At 41.3% G+C, this 16,974-nt stretch overlaps 1 protein-coding gene across 1 annotated transcript in view; it reads right to left on the bottom strand.

Moving 5' to 3' along the window:
• The window catches only part of LOC131762407 (uncharacterized), a 144,391-nt gene extending 129,526 nt beyond the window's left edge, over positions 1-14,865 (bottom strand). The window contains 4 exon segments of the mRNA XM_067041635.1: positions 11,908-12,319; positions 12,322-12,629; positions 12,631-12,746; positions 14,764-14,865. Of these exon segments, the coding sequence (XP_066897736.1) occupies positions 11,908-12,319; positions 12,322-12,629; positions 12,631-12,746; positions 14,764-14,865 (938 nt within the window).
• Between the last annotated feature and the right edge of the window lie 2,109 nt (positions 14,866-16,974).

Raw genomic sequence — 16,974 nt, 5'->3', positions numbered from 1 at the left:
GATGATCATACGGTTTTAATTCTTCAGTTTGTTAATATGGTGTATCACATTGATTGATTTGCGTGTATTGAAGAATCCTTGCATCCCTTGGATAAATCCCACTTGATCATGGTGTATGATCCTTGTAATATGTTATTGGATTCTGTTTGCTAGTATTTTGTTGAGGACTTTTGCATCTATATTCATCAGTGATATTGGTCTGCAATTTTCTTTTTTTGTAGTATCTTTGTCTGGTTTTGGTATCAGGGTGATGGTGGCCTTGTAGAATGATTTTGGCAATGTTCCTTGCTGTGCAATTTTTTGGAGGAGTTTGAGAAGGATGGGTGTTAGCTCTTCTCTAAATGTTTGATAGAATTCACCTGTGAAGCCATCTGGTCCTGGACTTTTGTTTGTTGGAAGATTTTTTTATCACAGTTTCAATTTAATTACTTGTGATTGGTCTGTTCATATTTTCTATTTCTTCCTCGTTCAGTCTTGGAAGGTTACACCTCTCTAAGAATTTGTCCATTTCTTCCATGTTGTCCATTTTACTGGCATAGAGTTGCTTGTAGTAGTCTCTTAGGATGCTTTGTATTTCTGCGGTGGCTGTTGTAACTTCTCCTTTTTCATTTCTAATTTTATTGATTTGGGCCCTCTCCCTCTTTTTCTTGATGAGTCTGGCTAATGGTTTATCTATTTTGTTTATCTTCTCAAAGAACCAGCTTTTAGTTTTATTGATCTTTGCTATTGTTTTCTTTGTTTCTATTTCATTTATTTCTGCTCTAATCTTTATGATTTCTTTCCTTCTGCTAAGTTTGGGTTTTGTCTGTTCTTCTTTCTCTAGTTCCTTCAGGTGCAAGGGTAGATTGTTTATTTGAGATTTTTCTTGTTTCCTGAGGTAGGCTTGTATAGCTATCAACTTCCCTCGTAGGACTGCTTTTGCTGCATCCCATAGGTTTTGGACCATCATGTTTTCATTGTCATTGGTATCTAAGTATTTTTTGATTTTGTCTTTGATTTCTTCAATGATCTCTTGGTTAATTAGTAACATATTTTTTAGCTTCCATGTGTTTGTGTTTTTTACGTTTTTTTCCCTGTAATTGATTTCTAATCTCATAGCGTTGTGGTCAGAAAAGATGCTTGATATGATTTCAACTTTCTTAAATTTACTGAGGCTTGATTTGTGACCCAAGATGTGATCGATCCTGGAGAATGTTCCATGCACACTTGAGAAGAAAGTGTAATCTGCTGTTTTTGGATGGAATGTCCTATTAATATCAATTAAATCTATGTGGTCTATTGTGTCATTTAAAGCTTGTGTTTCCTTATTAATTTTCATTTTGGATGATCTGTTCATCGATGTAATTGAGGTATTAAAGTCCCCCACTGTTATTGTGTTACTGTCAATTTCCTCTTTTATAGCTGTTAGCAGTTGCCTTATGTATTGAGGTGCTCCTATGTTGGGTGCATATATATTTATAATTGTTATATCTTCTTCTTGGATTGATCCCTTGATCATTATGTAGTATCCTTCCTTGTCTCTTGTAACATTCTTTATTTTAAAGTCTATTTTATATATTTTATTTTATATGAGTACTGCTACTCCAGCTCTCTTTTCATTTCCATTTGCATGGAATATCTTTTTCCATCCCCTCACTTTCAGTCTGTATGTGTCCCTAGGTCTGAAGTGGGTCTCTTATAGACAGCATATATATGGGTCTTGTTTTTGTATCCATTCAGCAAGCCTGTGTCTTTTGGTTGGAGCATTCAATCCATTCACGTTTAAGGTAATTATCAATATGTATGTTCCTATGACCATTTTTTTAATTGTTTTGTGTTTGGTTTTGTAGGTTCTTTTCTTCTCTTGTGTTTCCCACTTAGAGAAATTCCTTTAGCATTTGTTGTAGAGGTGGTTTGGTGGTGCTGAATTCTCTTAGCTTTTGCATGTTTGTAAAGCTTTTGATTTCTCCTTCGAATCTGAATGAGATCCTTGCTGGGTAGAATAATCTTGGTTGTAGGTTCTTCCCTTTCATCACTTTAAGTATATCATGCCACTCCCTTCTGGCTTGTAGAGTTTCTGCTGAGAAATCAGCTGTTAACCTTATGGGGATTCCCTTGTATGTTATTTGTCGTTTTTCCTTTGCTGCTTTCAATAATTTTTCTTCGTCTTTAATTTTTGCCAGTTTGATTACTATGTGTTTCGGCATGTTTCTCCTTGGGTTTATCCTGTATAGGACTCTCTTTGCTTCCTGGACTTGGGTGGCTATTTCCTTTCCCATGTTAGGGAAGTTTTCGACTATAATCCCTTCAAATATTTTCTTGGGTCCTTTCTCTCTCTCTTCTCCTTCTGGGACCCCTATAATGCAAATGTTGTTGTGTTTAATGTTGTCCCAGAGGTCTCTTAGGCTGTCTTCATTTCGTCACTTTCTTTTTTCTTTATTCTGTTCTGCAGCAGTGAATTCCATCATTCTGTCTTCCAGGTCACTTGTCCGGTCTTCTGCCTCAGTTATTCTGCTATTGATTCCTTCTAGTGTATTTTTAATTTCAGTTATTGTATTGTTCATCTGTTTGTTTGTTCTTTAATTCTTGTAGGTCTTTGTTAAACATTTCTTGCATCTTCTCGATCTTTGACTCCATTCTTTTTTTTTTTTTTTTTTTGGTGGTACGCGGGCCTCTCACTGTTGTGACCCCTCCCATTGCGGAGCACAGCCTCCGGACGCACAGGCTCAGCAGCCATGGCTCATGGGCCCAGCCTCTCCGCGGCTTGTGGGATTGGACTGGGGCACCAACCCGTGTTCCCTGCATCGGCAGGTGGACTCTCAACCACTGTGCCACCAGAGAAGCCCTGCCTCCATTCTTTTTCCGAGGTCCTGGAACATCTTCACTATCATTATTCTGAATTATTTTTCTGGAAGCTTGCCTATCTCCACTTCATTTACTTGTTTTTCTGGGGTGTTATCTTCTTCCTTCATCTGGTACATAGCCCTCTGCCTTTTCATCTTGTCTCTCTTTCTATGAGTGTGGTTTTTGTTCCACAGGTTGCAGGATTGTAGTCCTTCTTGCTTCTGCTATCTGCCCTCTGGTGGATGAGGCTATCTAAGACGCTTGTGCAGATTTCCTGATTGGGGGGGACTGGTGGTGGGTAGAACTGGCTTTTGCTCTGGTGAGCCAACTTCAGTAAAACTTTAATCCACTTGTCTGCTGATGAGTGGGGCTGGGTTCCCTCCCTGTTGGTTGTTTGGCCTGAGGTGGCCCAACACTGGAGCCTACCTGGGCTCTTTGGTGGGGCTAATGGTGGACTCTGTGAGGGCTTCTGCCACAGAGTACTTCCCAGAACTTCTGCTGCCAGTGTCCTTGTCCTCTCAGTGAGTCAGAGCCACCCCCTGCCTCTGCAGGAGACCCTCCAACACCAGCAGGTAGGTCTGGTTCAGTCTCCTACAGGGTCACTGCTCCTTTCCCTGGGTCCTGATGCTCACACTGCTTTGTGTGTGCCCTCCAAGAATTGAGTCTCTGTTTCCCCCAGTCCTGTTGATGTCCTGCAATCAAATCCCACTAGCCTTCAAATTCTGATTCTCTAGGAATTCCTCCTCCCGTTGCTGGATGCCCAGGTTTGAAAGCCTGACGCGAGGCTCAGAACCTTCACTCCAGTGGGTGGACTTCTGTGGTATAAGTGTTCTCCAGTCTGTGAGTCACCCACCCAGCAGTTATGGGATTTGATTTTACTGTGATTGTGCCCCTCCTACTGTCTCATTGTGGCTTCTCCTTTGTCTTTGGATATGGGGTGTCTTTTTTGGTGAATTCCAGTGTCTTCCTGTCGATGATTGTTCAGCAGTCAGTTTTGATTCTGGTGTTCTCGCAAGAGGGGTTGAGAGCACATCCTTCTAATCCGCCATCTTGAACCCGTCTCTTCTTGTTGTGTTTTAATGTGGGTTTTTTTTTTTTTTGGCTGTGTTGGGTGTTCACTGCTGCACACGGGCTTTCTCTAGTTGTGGCGAGCAGGGGCTACTCTTCGTTGCAGTGTGGGGGCTTCTCATTGCGGTGGCTTCTTTTGTTGTGGAGCACAGGCTCTAGGTGTGCAGGCTTCAGTAGTTGTGGCACATGGGCTCAGTCGTTGTGGCTTACAGACTCTAGAGCGCAGGCTCAGTAGTTGTGGCTCACAGGTTTAGTTGCTCCGTGGCATGTGGGATCTTACCGGATGAGGGATCGAACCTGTGTCCCCTGCTTTGGCAGGTGGATTCTTAACCACTGCACCACCAGGGAAGCCCTTTTTTAAAAAATTGAGATATAATTGAGTGTTTTAGTCTTGAGAGCTTTGAAATGGTCTGACTGTGTCTCTACTCATCAGGTGACTTTACAGGTCAGTATTCTTCAAGTCCTGTGTCCAGGTACCAGTTCACATCACTGAACATGGTGAATTCCCCTGGCACATAACCTGGGACCCACCTAGCTTTCCCGAGGATCTTTAGGGATCCAGTCTAATGGAGCGACACTGACCCAAAGAGCTTAGTTCAGCAGGAAGGAGAGAGAGAGCCCATGAAGTGGCTGTTCCACTTGTTTGGGCTGTCTCCTCACCCACACTGACTACTGCCCATGACAACACGGTTCCACTCTGAACCTCATTCACCTCTCCTTTATGCTCCTCCTCTGAAGTTCACTTCTAATATACTGAGGGGTGCTTGAGTAATTCCAGTGAACGGGAAAATGCAAAGAAATAAGGACATGTGTGCTACCAGCAGAAAATTCTACATTTAAAGTCAGTAACATTTTAACCTTAAAATTACCCAAGACTAAACTGTATTGAACAATTCCCAAACCCTAGTCTATCAAGAGGGGCTCAGCTACTGCTCCTGAATCACTGGGGAGCATCTTTAAATGGAAGAAATTCTGATTCACTCCCAGAAATTCTGATTCACTGGCTCTGGGGTAAGACCTGGGAATCTCTATTTTTAAGATATTCCCCAAGGGACTTCCATGGTGGCACAGTGGTTAAGAATCCGTCTGCCAACGCAGGGGACACGGGTTCGATCCCTGGTCCGGGAAGATCCCACATGCCGCGGAGCAGCTAAGCCCGTGCACCATAACTACTGAGCCTGCGCTCTAGAGCCTGCGAGCCACAACTACTGAGCCTGAGAGCCTCAACTACTGAAGCCCACACACCTAGAGCCCATGCTCTGCAACAAGAGAAGCCACCTCAGTGAGAAGCCTGCGTACCACAATGAAGAGTAGCCTCCGCTCACTGCAACTAGAGAAAACCCACACGCAGCAACAAAGACCCAACGCAGCCAAAAAAAAAACAAAAACGTTATAAGATACTCTCCAGGAGGGACTTCCCTGGTAGTCCAGTGACTACGACTCCACACTCCCAATGCAGGGGGCCCAGGTTCTATCCCTGGTCAGGGAACTAGATCCCATATGCCACAACTAAGAATTCGCCTGCCACAAGTAAAGATCCTGCGTGGAGCAATGAAGATCCCACGTGCCGCAACTAAGCCCTGGCACAGCCAAATAAATACATAAAAATGAATATTTTTTTAAAAAAGATATTCCTCAAGATAATTCTGATGGGCAGCCAGGTTTGGCAAACACAGGCATAAATTATTCAGTTACGCCTATATTATTGTGAACCATGTAACAGTCTAATAAATTTGGATGTGACCCTTTGGGTGAAAAAAAAGTCCCAGGAAAAATTGCCATCATAAAAGAATTAAATTAATCCTCAAGAGTGAGTAAATTAATCCCAGTAAACACATTTCAGTCACTGCATTAAGTAAAAATTTTGTCTGCCTAGTCAATAATAAAATAAGCAGAGAGAGCACATTTTAAACCCTGCAGGAGACATTATAATTCAAACAGTAGCCTAGATCTGATAGATTTTTTTTTTTTTTTTTTTTTTTTTTTTTTTTTTTGCGGTATGCAGGCCTCTCACTGTTGTGGCCTCTCCCGTTGCGGAGCACAGGCTCCGGACGCACAGGCCCAGCGGCCATGGCTCACGGGCCCAGCCGCTCCGCGGCATGTGGGATCTTCCCGGACCAGGGCACAAACCCGTGTCTCCTGCATCGGCAGGCGGACTCTCAACCACTGCGCCACCAGGGAAGCCCTGATAGATATTTTATAGACAATCAATTTTATTTCATTCTGCTTGAGAAATGAATAAGGGCCTACGTTCCTATTTGGCAACATCAGGTTTTTTTAATTGAATTGGAAGCATACAAGGTTGGTTAAACTGATGTGAATTTCTCCCTCCAGGTGAGTATTAGCAACCTCTTAACTAAAAACACCAGGGCACGTTTTCTCCCTGGGGTAGGCCACTTCACGTGGTCTTCCGGCTCTGGCTCCCATGCGCAGTTCTGCAAGTATCTTTTGCTGAGTCTTGGTCCTGTGAAAAGTCCGGCTCTCCAGAAAAGGCCACGTCTGTAGATCTCGGGTGCAGGCAGGACGGAGTTCAGGTCCTTCGCAATTTCCTCCTGGAGAAAATCTTGCAAAACCTCAGGTTCTTCTCTTTCATCAGCTCATCAAGACCACAACAAAAACTATCTGCAGACAGTAGGTGAGTTTGTGAAAACGCATCCATGCAGTGTGGATGTTTTTCATGTTTGTTTGTTTTTTCTCCCATCCTAAATTGAGTAAGATTTTTTGTAAAGGATAAAATCAAGTCAGCCTAGAGAACCTGGATTTGACAAACGTATGGAGAGATTCATACGAAGAAGGAATCTAGACTGAAAATTAGGCATTTGGGAGTCTCAGAAAGTTTCGGGACAGGGCAGACCAACTTCACGCGAAAATGTACTAAAGAAACTGGGAGCTGTCCAGAGAAACTGGTTGTCAGAGTTAAGGCCAAGATTTTTCTTCTAAGAGAAACAGAGACTTTAAAACGTTTTCCCCATTTCCCTGACCCATTTCACCGCGGGCTCCTTACACTGCGTTTTTCATTTGGCATCAAGATGTAGTGAGAACCTCCGTGGGATTTAACTGGCATGCCACAGCTGGCCTCTAGAGGGCGCAGTGCATTAAAGACCTTGGGCTTCCCGGGAGGAAAGGGAAGAGTGTTGGGGATTAAAGATCAAGCCCCCAGACCCAAGGTTCGGCCCCTGAAAGCCACTCTTTTGGAGAGAGTGTCTCCAGAAGAGAGAAAACTAAGATACAGGAAATTTGAAATCTGTGTGCTCTATTTCAAGACAAAACAGAAAGAGAAAGATACCTGCATGGGGTGTGTCCTACCGCTGCCCCCAGCCCAGCCCCTTGGAACAGTGATCAGTGCAGTGATCAGTGCAGTGATCAGTTCAGTGCAGACTGTCCACTGCTGGCTGAGAGCACTGTTGCTTGAAAAGAGTGCCCTACTGTTTTGGGGTGGAAAGAGAAGGGTCTCTGAGCAGGCTCTATCTCGGAGTGGAGCCACAGAGGGGCAGTGACACCGACATGACAGCTGACCTGCCCAGGGAATTGTGCTCGGGACCCGCAGCTGACGATGAGGCAGGGGAAGGGGGAATGGAAAAGAAAGAGCAATTCTTGAGACTCTTCTAAAGAAGAATTTGCAATCAAAGACAAAAAAAGGGGAAAAGTTTAAGATGCTAAAACTACAAGGTTTTTCAAAGGGTGTCCTCAAGCATCAGAATCTTCTCTAGAGCTTGTTAAAAATACGAAGCCCAGGGAACACCTACTGAGCCTTGGGAGTGGCCAGGGAGTCTAAATTATTTTTTACAGCCCGAGAAGTTTATTAGAAATGTTTTTATTCAGTGTTTATAGATTGTGTCACAAATGGACCTAGCACCTGCTGATCCTCTCCCCCAACCCCCCCCCCTTTTTTTTTTTTTCGCGGTACGCGGGCCTCTCACTGCTGTGGCCTCTCCCGTTGCGGAGCACAGGCTCCGGACGTGCAGGCTCAGCGGCCGTGGCTCACGGGCCCAGCTGCTTCGCGGCATGTGGGATCCTCCCGGACCGGGGCATGAACCCATATCCCCTGCATCAGCAGGCGGACTCTCAACCACTGCACCACCAGGGAAGCCTTCTCCTTTTTTAAAAAATTGAATTATAGTAGATTTATAAGATTGTGTTAGTTTCAAGTGTACAGCAAAGTGATTCAGTTATTTTTTCTGATTATATTCCATTATAGGTTATTACAAGATATTGAGTACTTCCCTGTGCTATACAGTAAATCCTTGTTGCTTTTCTGTTTTATATATATAGTGTGTATCTGTTAATCCCATACTCATTTATCCCTCCCCCGCCTTCCCTCTCCCCTTTGGTAACCTTAAGTTTGTTTTCTATGTCTATGAGTCTGTTTCTGTTTTGTATATAAATTCATTTGTATTATTTTTTAGATTCCACATATAAGTGATATATTATTTGTCTTTCTCTGATTGACCTACTTAGTATGATATTCTCTAGGTCCATCCATGTTGCTGCAAATGGCAATATTTCATTCTTTTATGGCTGAGTAATAGTCCATATATACATATATATACCACATCTTCCTAAAGCAACCATCTGTTGATAGACACTGGGTTGTTTCCATGTCATGGCTATTGTAATAGTGCTACTGTGAACACTAGGGTGCATGTATCTTTTCAAATTAGAGTTTTTGTTTTTTCCAGATATATACCAAGGAGTAGGATTGCTGAATCATATTGTAGGTCTATTTTTGTTTTTTTAAAGAACCTCCATGCTGTTTTTCATAGTGGTTGCATCAATTTACATTCTCACCAATGGTATATGAGAGTTCCCTTTTCTCCACATCCTCTCCAGCATTTATTATCTGTAGACTTTTTGATGAAAGCCTTTCTGACTGGTGTGGATGATACCTCACTGTGGTTTTGATTTGCATTTCTCTGATGATTAGCAATATTGAGCATCTTTTCATGTGCCTATTGGCCTTCTGTATGTCTTTGGAAAAATGTCTATTTAGGTCTTCTGCCCATTTTTCGATTGGGTTGTTTGGTTTTTTTGATATTGAGTTGTATGAGCTGTTTGCATATGTTGGATATTAACCCCTTGTCAGTCACGTTGTTTGCAAATATTTTCTCCTATTCTGTAAGTTGTCTTTTTGTTTTGGGATGGTTTCCTTTGCTGTGCAAAAGCTTTTAACTTTGATTAGGTTCCATTTGTTTATTTTTGCTTTTATTTCTTTTGCCTTGGGTGACTGATCTAAGAAAATATTGCTACAATTTATGTCAGAGAATGTTTTGCCTGTGTTCTCTTCTAGGAGTTTTATAGTGTCATGTCTTATATTTAGGTCTTTAAGCCATTTTGAGTTTATTCTTGAATGTGGTGTGAGGGAATGTTCTAATTTCATTGATTTACATGTGACTGTCCAGCTTTCCCAACATCACTTGCTGAAGAAACTCTCTTTCCCATTGTATATTCTTGCCTCCTTTGTCATAGATTAATTGATCCTAGATGTGTGGGTTTATTTGGGGCTCTCTATTCTATTCCATTGATCCATATGTCTGTTTTTGTGCTGATATCACATTGTTTTGATTACTGTATCTTTGTAGTATAGTCCAAAGTCTGGAAGAGTTATACCCCCAGCTTTGTTCTTTTCCCTCAGGATTGCTTTGGCAATTCTGGGTCTTTTGTGGTCTTTCTGATTTTTCTTGTTTCTTGAGGAAGGTCTGTATCACTATGAACTTCCCTCTTAGAACTGCTTTTGCTGCAAACCATAGATTTTGTAAGGTGGTGTTTTCATTTTCATTTGTCTGGAGGTATTTTCTGATTTTTTTGGTTTCACTGCTGACCTGTTGGTTTCTTTTAGTAGCATGTTGTTTAGTCTCCACTTGTTTGTTCTTTTCCCATTTTTCTTTCTGTGGTTGATTTGCAGTTTCATTCCATTGTGGTCAGAAAAGATGCTTGAAATAATTTCTGCCCTCTTAAATTTGTTGAGGCTTATTTTGTGACCTAGTATGTGGTCTATCCTAGAGAATGTTCCATGAGCAATTGAAAAGAATGTGTATTCTGTGTTTTTTGAATGTAGTGTCTTGTAGATATCAATTAATTCCAACAGGTTTATTGTGTCTTTTAGGACCTCTGTTGCCTTGTTGATTTTCTGTGTGGATGATCTGTCCATTGATGTTAGTGGGGAGTTAAAGTCTCCTATTGTTATTGTATCATTGTCAGTTTCTCCCTTTATGTCTGTTAGTATTTGTTGTATATATTTAGATGCTCCTATATTGGGTGCATATATGTTAACGAGTGTAATATCCTCTTTTAGTATTGATCGCTTTATCATTATATAATGCCTTTTTTGTCTTCCTTTATGGCCTTTGTTTTAAAGTCTATTTTGTCTGATATGAGTTTTGCTACTCCCACTTTCTTCTCATTTCCATTTGCATGAAATATATTTTTCTATGCCCTTATTTTCAGTCTGTGTGTAACTTTTGCCCTGAAGTGAGTCTCTTATAGGCAGCATATTGTAGGTTCTTGTTTTTTATCCAATCTGCCACTCTGTGTCTTTTTATTGGAGCATTTAGTCCATTGACATTTAAAGTAATTATTGATAGGTATATACTTACTGCCATTTTAATCCTTGTTTTCCAGTTGTTTTGTAGTTCTTCTTTGTTCATTTCTTCTTCTTTTTGTTTTTCTTTTTGTGATTTGATGATTTTCTTTTGTATACTTAAGTTCCTTTCTTTTTTGGTTTTTGTGAATCTGTTGTCTGTTTTTCATTTGTATTTACCATAGATTTCAAGTATGTTGACCCATAACTACATCTACTTGCTTTAAACGGATAGTCATTTAAGTTCAGACACATTCTAAAAGATCTACATTTTATATTCCCCTCTCCTACATTTTGTGATTTTGACATCCTATTTTACATCTTCATGCTTATCCTTTTACTGTTTATTGTGGTTATAACCTCTTTTATCATTTTAATTATTTTTTAACCTTGGTACTGACTTATTTAAGTGATCTTCAATCCTTTCATATATTGCCTTTTCTATTGTGATTTTCCTTTTCTTATAGAGTCTTGCTTCTTTCCTTTTTTTTTTTTTAGGACTGATTTGTAGGTTTAATGAGATTATATCAAGATACTTTATAATCTACAAAGCATAAATGTATATAATGATAGCTACTTTGTATTGAGCATCCTCAAATTCTACTACCCTACAATTCTAGGAATAGTAGTGGAAGCTTTACGTATATAATTAATACTATCTTTTAATCCACAACACAACCCCCCACTGTTGTTATGATTATATTCAATATATAAATCAGTTAATAATCAGCTCAGAGAGGTTGGTTGGATTGGTTTGCTAAGATCAAACAAATAGAAAGGGGAAGAGAGTCAGAATTCAACTTAATATTACTTCCAAATAGAGGCCTACCTTTCCTTTTAGCATAGAGCTAGGAAAACATCTTATGTCCTTAAGAATAGCAGGTGTGATTAAGAAAAAGGGGAACTGGGGTTGGTGGAGGGTGGGTAGGGGGTGGGGGAAGAACCACTGAATAACCTGCCCCTAGAGCAAAGCTAACAAAGAAAACACCCTGCTAAAACTTGTGCCTGAGTTTTACAAGAGACTACCTGAAAATCCCTGGACTTCATAATACATCGTTTTTTTTATGTATCAAATATAAGGTGCAAAGTAAAAAATAGATGTTTTTGAAGCTAGAAGAGCCATCCCAGCCAGATCCAAACTTAGTTATCATGCACATACATAAATCAAAAATGACATGAAACAGGAAAAACCGGACTTCCTTTGCATTCAGAAAAGCCAAGAAGCAAAGAAAATTCTTTTTAGAAATTCAGAAAAAAAAATTTTCATAGTAGCTAATATACCTTCCTTACGCATTAAGACATATTTCTGTTCATAACCTTGATATAGCCATATTTTTACTCTTTATAAAAATCAAGTCTCCCAGTAAAAATGGTATTTTACCACACTAATCTTTAAATTCCATCACTGAAAATGTAATTGGTGTGTACCAATTTCTAACCTCTTGGAACATTCTGCAAAATGGATTTTAGTCACTAGAATGAATAATTGCTCAGAAGAGCAGCACTGCCTCAACTGTGTTATGATTTGGTAGGCAATATTCTTATTTGCCAGTAAAAAGGAAATCTCATAAGCAGAAACACTGGACTCCTTGTGGTTCCATCGATCGAGAGAACGTTTCTGAGCAGCTTCTAAGCAAACATTTCTTAACAGGTTTATCACAGATCTGGGGTCTTCACTCCTCATAATGACACTGCCAGTTACAATCACGTTAGCTCCTGCCTCTGCGCATTTATGGATGGTGTCAGGACTTACTTCACCATCAACCTCAGTGTCCAAAGATGGGAACTGGGCCCTCAACCAGTGAACCTTTGGCATCATATCTTCCATGAATTTCTGCCCTCCAAACCAGGTTCCACTGTCATAACCAAGGCCATATCTATCTGATCAGCCCATGGTGCCAAATACTCAGCTGTAGTTCCTGGTTTGATAGCAAGGCCAACCTTCATTCCATTCTCCCAAATGTCTTTGATCAAAGCCCCCGGGTTCTCAGTAGCTTTGAGATGAAAAGTATATTGATTGGCTCCTGCTACAGCCGTTGGTTTCACCCACTGTTCCGGCCTGGACACCATCATGTGCATGTCAAAGAAAGGGTCCTGGCCTAGCTGATTTCGGAGGCTTTCTACCACAGGGTGACCAAAGGTGATGTTGGGAACAAAATGCATCCAGGTGCAGATAATCGGCCCCAGAGTCCAGCATCCAGAGGCACTTGGCCCCTAAACTGGCCAGGTCGCTGTTGAGGATGGATGGGCCAGTCTTGCAGCCGGATGCCCTTCTTTCCTATTTAGAGAAAACCCTTCAATATTTCTTTTAGTGTAGATTTAGTATTGCTGAATTATTATAGTTTTTTCTTGTCTGAGAAACTCTTTACCTCTCCTTCTATTCTAAATGCTAATCTTGATGGGTAGAATATCCTATGTTGCAGGTTTTTTGAATATATCATGCCAGTCCCTTCTGGCCTGCAAAGTTTCTGCAGAGAAATCAACTGATAGCCTTATGGGGGTTCCCTTGTAACTGACTCTTTGTTTTTCTCTTGCTGTCTTTAGAATCCTCTCTTTAACATTTGCCATTTTAATTATAATATGTCTTGGTCTTTTTGGGTTCATCTTGTTTGTGACCCTCTGTGCTTCCTGTACCTGGATATTTGTTTCCTTCTTTAGGTTTGAGGAGTTTTCAGCCATAATTTCTTCAAATACATTTTTTGATCCCCTTCTCTCTCTCTTCTCCTTCTGGAACCCCTATTATGCATAGGTTGGCATGTTTTATATTATCCCATAGATCTTATATGTTGCTTACTTTCTTTTTTTTTTTTTCATTTGTCTTTCTGTCTGCTGTTCTGATTGGGTGATTTGCATTATCCTATCTTCCAGATCACTTATTCATTCTTCTGTGTCATTTAGTCTGCTATTCATTGCTTCTAGGTTGGTTTTTATCTCAGCAATGGAACTGTATATTTTTTATTGGTTCATGTTTATAGTTTCTAGTTCCTGTTACAGTGATCTGTGTTTTCTATTGATAATCTTTCTTAATTCAGTTAGCATTTTTATTACCACCTTTTTGAACTTGGGGTCTAGTAGACAGGTGAGCTCTGTTTCATAATTTGTTCTTTCAGAGGATTTCTCTTGTTCTTTTGATTGGGTGTAGTTCCTCTGCCTTTTCATTTTACTTAACTTTCTCTGTCTCTATGAATTTAAGAGAAACAGTTATCTACTGTGGTCTTGAAGGGGTGTTTTTATGTGAGAACATCCCTGTGTAGACTACGTATGTCCCGCGTTTTTCATGCAAGGGCTGGTTTTGGTATGGACACCAGTCACGTCTTTCCTCAGGGTGTGCTGGCTGTTATCCCCTGGACAGGGGGTGTGGTAGGTGTTGTAGTATCTAAGGCCTGTGCAGGATATGAGATGGGGCTTCCTCTCTTGACACCCTGGCAGGGGTGGGGTCTGTCCCCTCAGTTGTTGGATTAGAAGCCCTGAGGGTTGGGTTCAGTCAGGATCCATTGCCCTTGAGTGTGAGCCCTGCCTCAAAGGAGGTGATGCTGAAGCAAGTGAGGACCTATGCACTGCCTACACAGGCAGCTGCAGTTCTGCTCAGAAGCTGCCCAAGGTCACAACCCTTTCTTTGTTGTGTTTGTCCCAGATCTAGTTCAAGGCTCTGGTGTGGAGTAGCCTGGGGCTGGGGGTCGGGGCATAGTGGCTGCAGGAACTGAGGTGGCTGTGCTGCCCCCTGGGATCTGGGCTGCCTCTGTGGCAAACTTCTCCCAGGATGCATCTGCCCCAGACCTAGCACTAAGCTGCGGTGTGGAGTGGGCAGAGCCAGGGCTCTCTGGCTGGGAGAGAACCCATGCAGACTCCTGAGCACGCTGACAATGGCCATCACTGCTGAGGGAGTCTAAATTTGTAACAGGCTCCTGGAGGGACTCTGATATACACTGCAATTTGAGAACTATTGAATTGTACTTGTTCCAGAAAAACTCCTCACAAACACCTGTATTTCCCTTCTTGCAAATATAACTCTTTGTCCCATCTGCTCTAAATGGCAAAGCAGTATTCACTGTTAGCTTGTAAACATACTTCACATACGTCTTGGAAAATCTTTTAATCACTTTACTTTCTTTTCTCTGAGCACCTCTTTTTTCTTTGAGCTTTGGAGTGCCAAACTGAGGTCAGTCCTAAATACATTTTTGACCAACATTAACATCAAAAGGACTTCACTGTAATCCAGCATCTAAGCCATTTTCACCATTTATCTTCAGCCCAGTATTACCAAGGAGCTGGTCAGTGGATTGAGAACAGTTTACCACACTGACAAAAAGATCAGGGTTCACTGAGGCACCAGACCTGCTTGTGGGCCACAGGCACTCAACTTCTTCTCCTGCCTGTTCCCTGGGAAAGGTGGACATGAGGAATCCCTCTAAGTCTTTGGGCAGTGAGGGGGGCCCAGGCACTTGCCCCTGACCTAGAGAAAAGCTTTCGCATCTCATGCCTTTTCCTCTGAAGTTCAGTCTGCCTGGAATGGCCATCCCCGCTTGCCGTGCCCATAAACTCCTATCCACCCTTCAAGTCCCAGCTCAGAAATGTGTAGTGATAATAAAAACAATCATCATCAATCAGGTTTCCCTCTTCTGTTCTATCCTAGCATGGTATAATTTCCCTTTATAGCACTCATCAAATCTGTAATGATATAGTTGTGTGAATATTTTATAAGCATATGTGTATCCTGGTTGACCAAAAGCTACATGAGAGCAAAGACCATTTGCCTTCTCACACTTGTACTTATAGCCTATTACCATGTCTGGCACATAGTAGGTACTCAGTTAATATTATTGGATGAATGAATTGATAGGTGTACATGTATTGAGGACTTCCACGGTGTCAGGCCCTGGGCTAAGTGCTCCTGATATATGGTTTGTTTTAATCTTGCCAGCAACCTTCTGAGGTAAGTAGTAGTATTACCTCTGTTGAATAGATAGGAAGTTGAGGCTCAACGATGTCTTGAGAATTTTTCAGGGTCACACAGCTAATAAGTAGGAGCACTGGGATTTGATAATAAGTTTGTGTACCTCTAGACCTCAGCTCATCTGAAATGGTCACCCCCCTGTTACCTTCTTGGACACCCAAATACTAGTTAGTTGTTTCTTTGCTGTTTTTTTCTCATATCGTGTCAGCTATTCCTCTATTACCACACTTACCACGTTACATCATCGGGATTTAAATATGTGTATCTTTGAACTCCATGAGTGCATGGACTTTATTCAACCAGCAGGCCAATTCCAACCACCTCGTCCATAGCCAGGTACAATTACAATGCCGGACAGTAAGTGCCCAATTAACCCAGGATCAGTCTCTGTCAATACCTCATTGTCCCCTCCTGATAAAGAGAACAGATGCCATTAACGTAGGTTGACAAAGTAACCAAATGAACAAACAGCTCAGAGGCAAACCAACCATATATGGAAACTTGACATATGAGATAGTGGCTATGGGAAAAGGATGGAACCAGGACACTTGGTTATCCACATAAAAAGGAGTGAAGGGCTTCCCTGGTGGCGCAGTGGTTAAGAATCTGCCCAGCAATGTAGGGAACACGGGTTCGAGCGCTGGTCCGGGAAGATGATGCTGCGGAGCAACTAAGCCTGTGCGCCACAACTGCTGAGCCCACAAGCCACAACTACTGAAGCCCGCATGCCTAGAGCCCGTGCTCCGCAACAAGAGAAAACACCACAATAAGAAGCCTGCACACTGCAATGAAGAGTAGCCACTGCTCACCTCAACTAGAGAAAGCCTGTGTGCAGCAACAAAAACCCAATACAGCCAAAAATAAAATAAATCAATTTTTTTAAAAAAAAGTAAAATTAGATTTCTATCATACACCATACACAAAAATTAATTCTTAATGGATTAAAGACTTCCATATGAAAAACTAAACTTAAAAACATGTAAAATGAGTAATTGCAGTGGTAATTAGGGAAATAAAAATTAAGACCATGATAAAATAATCATTTTAAAACCACTAAATTTGCAAAAATTAAGAAATCTGATAATAGTGTTGGTAAAGATTTGGGTCACTGCTGGTAGGGATGTGTGTGTGTGTGTGTGTGTGTGTGTGTGTGTGTGTGTGTGTGTATAATTTTAGAAAAAAGTTTGGCAATATCTAATAAATTGTTATAGTTATACTATAGCATATGCAGTTTAAAAAAAAATGATCATGTGCAGTTCCTGTGGAAAACAGCATTACAGTTCCTCAAAATGTGGGATTACCATATGATCCAGCAATTCCACTTCTGGGTATATACCCCACGGAAAGGAAAGCAGGGACTTGAGCAAATATTTGTACAGCCATGTTCATAGCAGCATTATTCACCAGAGTCAAAGGTGGAAGCAGTCCCAGCATGCATCAATGGACGAACAGATGCACCAAACGCTGTGTGTATATATGTATACATACAATGGAGTATTATTATCCCTTTTAAGACCATTGGTTAATCGATGCCAGCTAGTGCTGGACCTCC

This window comes from Kogia breviceps, chromosome 9 (genome assembly GCF_026419965.1).
Source record: "Kogia breviceps isolate mKogBre1 chromosome 9, mKogBre1 haplotype 1, whole genome shotgun sequence".
In the NCBI taxonomy this organism is placed as follows: domain Eukaryota; kingdom Metazoa; phylum Chordata; class Mammalia; order Artiodactyla; family Physeteridae; genus Kogia; species Kogia breviceps.
The sequence above is the reverse complement of the archived record's forward strand: the minus strand, read 5'-3'. Positions and strand labels throughout refer to the sequence as shown.